Below are 12,087 nucleotides of genomic sequence, written 5' to 3'. Positions count from 1 at the left end.
TTATTTTTGCACAAACAATTCATGGGTAAGACTTATTAAGCAGTAAATAACTGATTTACCTCTTTTTACTTAAAACACTGACGTGTTAGTCAGTTTTAAAATTCCAATCTAAGCCTTTTTGGACATTGGTTAAAATGAGTCAGTTTGTAAGGATTATCTGAGGATATAATCACTGGACGGTATTTGCAGCACGAGGAGAGGCAGAGAGAGGAGATGTGGTCCTGTGATCACAGCATCAGGGAGCCAACACGAATTCACTGGAACAATTCGCAAAATCTATGAGCAAGAAACCCAGGAATTCAGTGACATGTAATCGAATGCCAGATGCTGGGATCCATGCCATAAAATGCACCAGTTTAGAGAATAAAGGCAAGGGTCACCTGTGAGAGCATCAGAATGACATTGTGACTTTGCATTTGTGCCTGGCAGTGCCAGCCAGCCAGGACTTCTCTTAAGAAAGGCTGGTGGGCCCTAGCTAGTTTGGCTCAGTGGATAGAGTGTCAGCCCATGGATTGAAGGGTCCCGGGTTTGATTCCAGTCAAGGGCACATGCCAGGGTTGTGGGCTCAATCCCTAGTGTGGGCCATGCAGGAGGAAGCTGATCAATCATTCTCTCTCATCATTGATGTTTCTATCCCTCTCTCCCTCTCCATTCCTCTCTGAAATCAATAAAGCTTTATTTAAAAAAAATAAAATAAAATAAAGAAAGGCTGGTGGTTCTTAAGCGGTCAGGACCTACTCAGGTACTGACACCAAAGAAGAAAAGTGAAGTCCAGGACAGGTGAGAAAGTGGAGGCCATATCATCACATAGGTGGAAAACAAGAAAAGCCATAATTACGAGGAAAATGCTCTTACCGGAAGAAAAAACAAGCTTTGCGCACGCAGAATCGCCGCCTGATTATTTGAGGCAGAAAGACTTGTGTTTGATGTATTGGTAGTTGGAGGGATTGTTTCCTCTGGGTCACTCAGGAAAAACTGCAAAGAAAATGTTTGTTTTTCAATGAATTAGTGCAAAGGAGATGAAAGGGTTAGTAGGTGGTGCTGTTTATTGGTGCCTGTGTGTCATCCACAGCTAGCAGCACTATGTGGGCAACCCAGTCCCCTGATATGCTTCAGATGCGAGTAGCTCCATCCGCTTTCAAACTGTGAGAATTTCTATTGAATAAGTAAGTGACTATTTATTGTTGTGCTATGCACTTAATAGTGAATTATAGAACTGCAGGATTGATGTTAAGAACACACAAGCACCTCTGTTAAATATTATATTAAAAATGGCTTGGTTAGAATTACGGTTGAGGTTGACATCATCATGCAGACACCCAACTCCCTGTCCTGAAACGCAAGCCTTTGGAATGTGTTTGCAGCCTCTTCACCATCTTGCTTCAAGCATTAAATGAGTCAATGGAGTTTATGAGTTTTTGATTTAAGAAAAAAAGTTAATTTTATGAGCAAAATGCAATAACTGGTATCAACATCTTATCTATTACTTGTGAATGCTTGGCAGCTCAGGGTTACAGGGGATTAAAATTCAAAGGATGCAGAGTCTTAGCACTGTTGGAAAAAGGATCCTATTTTCTTTTTTTAAAAGGTAATTCTGAGAAAATGATACTAGATACAGTGCTTCTACCCATTATATTATTTGGTAAAATCAAAATGCTGATTTGAAAATTCAAATGTTGGAGATTTCTTTATTTACTACTAAAGAATTTGTCAAAAATGTCACAACCCATGGTTGAACTATAAATGTGCTAATTCTTTGGGAAAACTTATATCAGAAAAAATGTTTGAACAGCAAAGGTAAACATTGGACTCCAAAATGTTACAAATTTATATTTTACAGATCCCAAAAACTTAGTCTTGCAAGGAGGCTCTACGATAAACATGATGGCTTAAATTTGAAAACCAGCCCTAGCTGGCTTTGCTCAGTAGATAAAGTGTCAGCCTGCAGACTGAAAGGTACTAGGTTTGATTCCGGCCAAGGGCACATGCCTGGGTTGTGGGCTCGATCCCCAGTAGGGGGCATTCAGGAGGCAGCCGATCAATGATTCTCTCTCATCAATGATTCTCTCTTATCATTGATGTTTCTATCTCTCTTTCCTTCTCCCTTCCTCTCTGAAATCAAGAAAAAGAAATATGTTAAAAAAATAAATTTGAAAACCAATAGAGAAGTTCAATAGAGAACTTCAATCACTATACCTAACAATGCTCCATTAAGCCCCTTTTGCACACACTCTCTCTAGTATTTATTAACTACCCCCAAATCAAGAAACTCTTCATTGTGTCTATATGACATTGTAGAGAGTGCCTGGGAAAGGCCCCTGAGCTAATTGTTGTCTGAATCCAGCAGTGCCCGGCAGAGCCATGCCCTGGAAACATACCTTGCCAAAGGCAGGTGTGTTGTCAGCCTGACCTTCAACTCAGATGCCAGGGGGTGGGTTTCATTATCTAAATCCAGCCAAGCACCAGAAACAAACATGATTATCAGGGCCCACCCAGAAGTGACTAATACAAAGAAGCTACAAGAATGCACATAATCTCCTTTGTCTTGGGCTTTAGTAAAACTTCCTGGTATTTTGCTGTATAAAATAAATGCACTGTATTGGCTCTGGGTCACTGTCTCTCCATCAGAGGACAGCTGTCCCACCCAGCCCCAGCTTTTTCCTTCTATCTCTGTGCTGTCTCTTTCTTTCATTTTCTCAATCCCCAGCCGCCCCTACTCAGGAACCGGACTGCTCTCTAGCCACGCTGGACGCGGAAAACAGAGAAATATCTATATGACATCACGCTACAATTATGAGTCAATTTCCCCAGTCTATCTTCTTAGTCACTTTAAAATAACAAACTTATATCATCCTCTATATAGCCAGGCAAATCCTCAATTGTTACTAATCCCATGTTTCTCTCCCTTCCAGGTTAAACTGCCACAACTTTCTCCACAGAATGAATTTCTAATAATCATAATTATTTGAGGAACTCCTCTCTAGACCAATTTTAACATTCATCAAACTTTGTCATCATTGGGAAAATAATATCTTCATCCTGGACAAGATGTCCTAATAAAGGGCCTATGAACACTACATATTTTTACCTTCACTTCCAAATTTTACATTTTTCAGAAAACTTAAAACGTCTCAGAATTATGTTTTCCAAGCAATATTAAATTATGAACATGCAATGTAGTATTGTTTTATGCCTGATGACATCATTGTGCTTTGCTTGTCATTTGGTTGGAATTAGAAGTCTGGCTAGACTACCAGTTGACTAAGGCTAATCCTGGGCTAGGTGGTTCATAAAGCTGTTATTGATTGCATTCTCTGGGAAGTTTCTCAGAAGAGATTGCAAAATGACGTGGGAAGTCACAGGATGACACTGTCAAAATGTCAGAAAAAATGGCAGAGGATTTGAGCTTCTCATACAGGTTAAGCCAGCTGGAACTAAAATGGAACAAAACACGCAGGTCACTGGCAGTTTGATGAAACTCTGTACTTGATAAAAATCTGGATAACTGTTTCCTCCACTTTTTATTGGGGTGTTTGGTGTTCCATAGTTGAGTATCAGGTGTTTAAAATGTCCTGTTAACACCTCACAATTCATTTTCAATACAACTGACCTGGGTGTTTTGTCAAATATCACTGTGTGTTGAGATTTTAAAAGCCAGCCTCTCTGAGACACCATTCCTACTGACCCAAGTGCTGTTAAAATGCAGGTGCCTTGTCCCCTGATATGAGTGAGTGACCTGGGAGCCCACTTCCTTTGCATGTCACCTCACTGATGCTCAGTTCTGATTGGCCAGTGTCTGAATGTGCGTCAGCACCACTGGGTGAGGAGCATGGCCCAGAGTAGTCACATCACCTTACAGTGTGGCTGGGGACACAGGACCCTGCGTCTGCCTCATGTAGTCATAATTCAAGAAGGCGTGGATCCATGTAGCTGGACAACATTCCCTATAAATCTGCAGCTGTGATGAAAGCCAGCATGCTCATGAACAAATTCTTCCCCTTCTGTGATCAGTAAGCTCCATAGCTATTCTCCAGTAAGAAAAAATTAGTTCCTTTCTGTACCATATGTCTGCGTTCATAGTGTTTTATGATGATTCTTTGAAATAAATATGAGCCGATACAGTGCATGAGGAGCTCAGATGGAGAACCACCACTCATTTCAGGGCCCTGGGTATCAAGGAAAATGCTGTTTCTCCTGCATTGATGGGGACAGCACCAGCTTGAGTGGTTCTGACTTCCTCTCCCTCTCCACTGGGCAGAGAAAAAGTACTCTTGTTTATTCCTCGCCCCACAGCCTGGGCTGCCACAGAAGGGAACTCAGTATGTGGACCAAAACCTTATTATCTTCCTCGCTCACACATCATCCATCAGAGTGTTAGCATGTCTTCTACAGACTTCTCTATCTCACTTGGCAATACTAGTAAATTCCTTTCTTTGTGAGAAAAAAAGTGGCCCTAGAATACATATTTCTGGTACTGAAGATGTATCTCTTCTCTCCAAAGGGATCACAGTTACTGTGAAACCAATCTCCCAAATGCTCAGCTCATCAAACATTTAGACAGTGACCGAACTGCCTGTCACTCATTACTAATTATCCTTTGTGAAATACAGTTAGCTTCTAAAACTGATTTGTTTCCCACGTAGATTCTGTCATCAAAAAATTAGGTGATACATCCTGACTTTATAAGGTCAAACTGGATTTTATCAAAACAAATCGTTGGTTTCTGGAAGGGTTGTGTGCTTACCTGTTCATTCACTCATTCTTTCATTCAGTAACTATTAAGTAGCCACCCCTTACATAGAAGGCACTTTTCTAGGTGTGTGATAGCGTGTTAAATGTCTTGTTCTCATAACTTGTATGTGCAGCCAACGGAGAAGGTCAAATCTCAGAAAGTGTGTTTTATTGGCTCTGTGCCTGCCCAGGTGAGTGAGCACACTCTTGGGGGATAAGAATGCTGAATGATAAGGGGATTGCGGCAATCACCCCTTGTAGAGTGAACATCATGTGTCTGTTAGAATTAGTGAGACCTCTAGCTAGTGGGCCCTGCCTGGTAGGAGCCTTCCATGACTCACCATGTTGAATACAGCCATGGTTAAAATGATGGCTGTGGTGATGATTGTGAGGGAGATCCGCGGCCAGGGGCGGTTCGCGATGATGCCCGATGACTTCAAAAGCCACAGGAGAGAGGCAGATGCCTTTTTGCTGCATTGCTAGGAAGAGAGAGAAAGAAATAAAGAAAAAGCATTGCTATTTTATGTATTATCTCAAATTTGTTAATGATATTTAAAACCACAAGATGCACCAATATTCTTCCAAGAGTAAACAGGTAGGCTCTGTCCTCTGCTGGGGGCTCAGACCAGATCACACACCTTGTTACATTATGTTGGCATCACTGTTACAAAGTAAGAACAGATTAATTACATTTTTATAATAAATGTAAGTTGTGACTATCTGTCCTTTAAAATAGACCTAAAATTATATTTAAAAAAAATCTGGTGAAGAAACAAATATGTCAGTTAATTAAACCATTCTGTGGGATGTGTTGGGTCTTAGATCACAGCTATGATGAAGCAGTTGTCATAAATTCAGCCAATTTATGTAGAAAACAGACCAACATGTAGCTAATCATAGGAGAATACAACTGTCAAATACTACTAAGTTAATACAATGGTAAAACTGGTGTGACCTCCATAAAACTCAGAGAATACTCCTTGACAGCTATAATAAACAGCACTTTTGAGGGATCCAAGATGGCGGCGTAGGTAAACACCTAAACTGCTGCCTCGCACAAGAATTTCAAAACTACAACTAAAAGACAAAACGTCTATCACCCAGAACCACGGGAAAGCTGGCTGAGTGGAAGTTCTACAACTAGAAGGAAAGAGCAAACAGCATTGAGACGTGCACAAGTGCTGAAAAGCTGAGGTACGGAGGCGCGCAAATCGGGCTGGCAACGGTCTACTGGGAGCGCTGCTGTTTTCAACCAGAAGGGAGATAAGCTCCCGATTACTCCGAACTCCAGTTTCTGGGGAAACGCGGGGGACCCAAACTCCTACGGGGAGAAGCTGGACTGTCTGCCGTGGGGTCGGAAAGTGAGGGTGGCTTGCTTGCAGGGCTGTGCACAGGAATAATTGTTTACTGTGCTGGGGTGCAGGACGCGCGGACACGGTCGGAGACGCAGAGCTGGCTTACTGGCAGCCATCGCTGTTTGCCACGCCCTAGCCTAGTCACGCCCTGAGATCCCGCCCTGCACAATCTACGAACCCACCCAAGCTCCAAGCAGCGGCTTTAGCATATGAATGACCTGCCCTATCTCAGCTTAACCTAGCAAACTTGCAGCCTGGGTCAGACAGCTCCAAAACCTCCAAACCCCAAGCAAAGAGGAGAAAACTGTAGTTCTCGCTGTAGCGCCTGCTGGGTAGCCTCAGACAGTAGCTGACCTGTACCCCATTGGAGATCCAGAAGCCAGTGTACCTAGTGGTCAGTGTGAGACACCAGATTTCAACTCCTCACATACATAAGTGACACATTCAAGAGGCAGACTCAGTGAGCACCAAAGCCCCACTGAAATAAGTCCTGCACCATAAGCGTGTCTCCAGCACAGCAGTTCTTCCATTATGGACACAGCGGGTCCTCACAGCCAATTGGCCTGGAGGTCAATTTCTCCCAGTGTACCGACAGCAATCAAGGCTTAACTACACCAAGACTTTGCACTCAGCCCACAAAGGGGTGTACCAAGAGCATCCACCTCAGGTGATTGGGGAGGCTGAGCTACTGGCCCCTATAGGTCACCTACCACACAAAGCCACTCCATCAACACAAGGAAGCAGCAAAATGCGGAGACAAAGAAACATGTCACGAATGAGAGAAATGGAGGAAAGCAAACTACTGGATGACATAGAGTTCAGAACCACATTTATAAGGTTACTCAAGAATCTTCTAAAAACCTCTGAGGAACTTAGTGAGACCTTTAAGGAACTTAATGAGAATGCCAAAAAAATGGAAAAGGACCAGTCAGAAATTAAGCATACAATGTCTGAAATAAAGAATATACAGAAATTCAACTGTAGATCAACATACCCCAAGAATCAAACCAAAGATCTGAAATATGAGGAAACAAAAAACACCCAACCAGAAAAACAAAAAGAAAAAAGAATCCAAAAATATGAAGATAGTGTAAGAAGCCTCTGGGACAACTTTAAGCATACCAACATCCGAATTCTTGGGGTGTCAGAAGAAGAAAGAGAGCAAAATATTGAAAACCTATTAGAAGAAATAATGACAGAAAACTTTCCCTACCTGGTGAAAGAAATAGACTTACAAGTTCAGGAAGCACACAGAACCCCATACAAGAGGAATCCAAAGAGGACCACACCAAGACACATCATAATTAAAATGCCAAGGGCAAAAGACAAAGAGAGAATCTTGAAAGCAGCAAGAGAAAAACGGTTAGTTACCTACAAGGGAGCACCCATACGACTGTCAGCTGATTTCTCGGTAGAAACTATGCAGGCCAGAAGGGAGTGGCAAGAAATATTCAAAGTGATGAATAGCAAGAACCTACAACCAAGATTACTCTACCCAGCAAAGCTATCATTCAGAGTTGAAGGTCAGATAAAGAGCTTCACAGACAAGAAAAAGCTGAAGGAGTTCATCACCACCAAACCAGGATTATATGAAATGCTGAAGGGTATTCTTTAAGAAGAGGAAGAAGAAGAAAAAGGTAAAATAAAAATTATGAACAACAAAATGACATCAAATACATACCTACCAACATGTGAATCTAAAAATCAAGTGAATTAAAAATCTGAAGAACAGAATGGACTGGTGAATATAATAGAATCAGGGACATAGAAAGGGAGTAGACTGACAATTCTCAGGGGGGAGCGGGTGTGAGGGGTGCGGAAAGAGTATGTACAAAAAGCTTACACCTATTAATGAAGACAGTGGCGGTGGGTAAGGGCATGGGGTGGGGTGGGGAATCAGGTGGAGGGGAGCTATGGGGGAAAAAAAAAGAGGGACACCTGTAATAATCTGAACAATAAAGATTTATTTTTTAAAAAAATAAACAGCACTTTTATTTCTCTACCTCTTTCATATCTTCTTTCTGCTTTACTCTCTCTCTCTCCCGCCCCCCTCTCTCTTCCTCTATAAATACACAGAGTGGCCAGATTATTATGATCTCTGAACACATAATAATCTGGCCACTCAGTGTGTGTGTGTGTGTGTGTGTGTGTGTGTGTGTGTGTGTGTGTATATGCATATATATATATATATATATATATATATATATATATATATATATGAGGCCTGGTGCATGAATTCGTGCATGGGTGGGGTCCGGCCAGCCTGGCCAGGGGGAGGGGACATGGGATCATAATCTGGCCACTCAGTGTATATATATATACATATACATATATATATATACACATATATTATTTATTATATATCCTATATAATAAAAGGCTAATATGCAAATTGTCCCCTTGACCAGGAGTTCGACCAGCAGGCAGGCCGGCCAACTGCCCATGTCCCCTCCGCCTGGCCAGGCTGGCCGGACCCCACCCATGCACGAATTCATGCACCGGGCCCCATATATACACACACACACACACACACACACACACACACACACACATACATACACACACTGAGTAGCCAGATTATTATGCGTTCAGAGACCATAATAATCTGGCCACTCAGTGTACATATTTCTTAAAAACATAAACAATGCAATATGTTAAATGCCAATGTAACAATTAAATGAGATTCTCTAATAAAAAGTGACAGATAAGATAGGTGAGCTTAAAGAACAAGCCCAGTGGCCCAGCATCACACCCCCATCATTGTGAGACTGTCTGCATGTTAATTTTCCTAATTCTCCCAGGTCCTTCTCTGATTTCCCCTAGAGCCTGTCTGGAAGCATGAGCTGCCCTGGACTCCAGGGGCTGCTGGCAGCTGAATTTCTGGCTGGTGGTAGGAGGCACACACAATGGGGCTCTGGAGGGCATTTTCCCACGAGTAACAGGGGAGGAGCCAGATTTGTACCTCAGGCTTCTAAAGAGCAGGATTTGGTGGTGGCATTAAATATGTCATCCAATAAGATGCCCTTTAATGCTCTGAACATGAGGTATCCTGGAGGGTCACAGAGCTGGAGGACACCCACCTGAGGATGCTTACTTATATCATTATCATTTAATGCATGCTACTTTTAATAATATTAATACCACAGACCCTAATCAGATTTATGTTCTGGAGGAGAAGCTATAATAAAGTGTGAAAAGCAGAGATTCAATAAAATGTCATAGTCATCTATTTGAAGATGATGGCATTTGGTTTGATTTTGGTAAATTAATATGAATTTGCATCTCAATCAACTAGAATTAGTGTTTTTGTTTAAAAGAGAATCGTTAAAATCAACGATTTTGGGTCTATACACAGAAGTTATCAATAAATTTGATAATAAATATGTTTAAGGGCAGAAATGCAAAATTTTATTACTCTAGGAGAAATTTAAAGCCAGCTCAGATTCCATTTCACAATTAGGTAAAATATTATCTAGTTATTGCACAGACTTATTTTTGAAATTAAAAAATTACTTTGTTTGAAATTTTAGAATTATACATGATGGTGATCTTGCCAAATAAGCTATCTAATAGGAATATGTTATACTCTGAGTAGAGATCAGTCGCTTACTGAAACAGATGTGGGCAGATACACGTGAAATTGTTTCTGCTCCTGCAACATGCTGGGCAGAATTACAAATCAGCGTCCATGTGTGCCTACTGAACATGTGGCAGTGTGTCCGGGAACACCTTCATGCTCCTGTTTACCCCTAGAAAGAAAACACTTGGGGCACCTCACTAAAGACCATGGGTTTGGCATGCACTGGGTTCAGGATAATGAATTTAGGATGTAGTAGGTTCAATTTAGTCTCCTGTTCAGTCTTCATGTATGCCTCAAAGTACCCCCATGCAAGCATTTTTTTTTTTTCCATGCAAGCATTTTTAAACTTATGAGAAATATTGCTCTCAAGGTCAGGGAGACCGAGTTCAGGCAGAGTGAATAGAACTGATATATAAAGACTGGTAAGCATTGCTGGTGGCAAGGACAAAGAAACAGAAGATAAGAGATGAGTACCCTGAACTATAGGGACATTTGGGGAAGAAGAGGAGGGAGATAAAGATTATGGAAGCAGAAGGAATCAACAATGAAGAAAAGAGGAGAAAAAAAGACCAAGATCTTAAAATAGAAAAGATCTGACTAAGGAAAAATGGGAACATTGATTTGATTTGAAGTACTGAATAAAAATTACAATTGGATCTTGACATGATACTTTACTTCAGTTTATTCTGTTTTGGGTTAAGTATTCAAACAAAGGCTAATATGCAAATTGTATCCAGGATATAAAAGGCTAATATGCAAATTGTATCCAGGATATAAAAGGCTAATATGATAATATGCATATTAGCCTTTTGTATCCTGGATACAAAAATAAGTTTATCAAAATTTATACCATCCTAATGAAGCATCCTATCTAATAAAAGAGTAATATGCAAATTGACCATACCTCCACTACACTCACAAGCCATGCCCACCAGCCAATCAAGAGCAAGTATGCAAATTAACCCAACCAAGATGGCTGCGGCCACAGAGTGAGCAGGATGTTTGGGTTTCCCCAGTAATGGAGGAAGCCAAGCTTTCTGCACACCCTGGCTGGCCTAGGCCTCCATTCAAGGCTACAAAGTTTCAATTACAGAAGATAAATAAATCCCAACAAAAATGGCTGCGGCCACAGAGCTGGAGAGAGCAGGAGGCTTGAGTTGCTCCCGGCGATGGAGGAAGCCAAGCTTTCCACACACCCTGGCCGGCCTAGGCCTCCACTCAGGCTACAAAGTTTCAATTGTAGAAAATAAATAAATCCCAGATACCAGGGCCTCTGCTTGGGTCGCTGGGTGGTGTGGCCGGCCTGCAAACCACCACAGGCCCCTCACCCAGGCCGCCCCATGCCCCAAGGAACCCCCACCCTGATCCGGGACACCCTTCAGGGCAAACCAGCTGGCCCCCACCCATGCACCAGGCCTCTATCCTATCTAATAAAAGAGTAATATGCAGATTGACCATCACTCCAACACACAAGATGGCTGCCCCATGTGGACACAAGATGGCCACCACAAGATGGCCAGCAGGGGAGGGCAGTTGGGAGGGACTAGGCCTGCAAGGGAGGGCAGTTGTGGGCGATCAAGCCTGCAGGGGAGGGCAGTTAGGGGTGACCAGACCGGCAGAGGAGGGAAGTTGGGGGTGACCAGGCCTGCAGGGAAGGGCAGTTGGAGGGGACCCAGGCCTACCGGGGAGAGCAGTTGGGGGGGGACCAGGCCTGCAGAGGTGGGCAGTTAGGGGTGACCAGGCTTGCAGGGGAGGGCAGTTAGAGGCAAACAAGCTGGCAGGGGAGCAGTTAGGCATCAATCAGGCTGGCAGGGGAGTGATTAGGGGGTGATCAGGCTGGCAGGCAGAAGCGGTTAGGGGCAATCAAGAAGGCAGGCAGGCGAGCAGTTGGGAGCCAGCAGTCCTGGATTGTGATAGGGCAGTTGAACATCGCTCAAGGGGTCCCAGATTGGAGAGGGTGCAGGCTGGGCTGAGGGACACACGCCCCCTGCACAAATTTCGTGCACTGGGCCTCTAGTCCTATATAATAAAAGGCTAATACGCAAATAGACCGAATGGCAGAACCACCAGAAATGAACAACTGGTTGCTATGATGTGTGCTGACCACCAGGGGGCGTACGCGTGGAACATGGCGGGCATTGGCCATGACACAATGGTGGAGCAGGTGAGTGGGAGCACCAGACCAAGGCGGGGCGGAGCACCGGTTGCTGTCATCGGGGCGAGCCTCTGGTGTTTACTGAAAATTCTTTGTTCCCGTGCGCCTAGGTCCTGCCCGGTGCTTGCACCTGCTGCCGTTGCTGGAACCACCACTTGCACCCACTGCCAACCCTGGCCCTGTTCACACCCGCAGTCAGTGCCAAAGCTGCCTTTTGCACCTGCTGCCGGTGCCTGGAGCCAGTCCCAATTGCTCAGCGCCATCAG

At 43.3% G+C, this 12,087-nt stretch overlaps 1 protein-coding gene across 1 annotated transcript in view; it reads right to left on the bottom strand.

Annotated features, from left to right (window-relative positions):
* Window positions 1–12,087, bottom strand: part of ADCY2 (adenylate cyclase 2) — a 312,377-nt gene that overhangs the window by 44,172 nt on the left and 256,118 nt on the right. Inside the window, exons 16-17 of the mRNA XM_080681480.1 lie at window positions 5,073–5,210; window positions 856–975 (exon numbers count right to left, since the gene is read on the bottom strand). Coding sequence (XP_080537606.1) covers window positions 856–975; window positions 5,073–5,210 — 258 coding nt within the window. The remainder of the gene's footprint in view (window positions 1–855; window positions 976–5,072; window positions 5,211–12,087) is intronic.

This window comes from Plecotus auritus (genome assembly GCF_963455305.1).
Source record: "Plecotus auritus genome assembly, chromosome: 7".
Taxonomy (NCBI): Eukaryota; Metazoa; Chordata; class Mammalia; order Chiroptera; family Vespertilionidae; genus Plecotus; species Plecotus auritus.
This window is presented reverse-complemented; position numbering and strand designations above follow the sequence as displayed.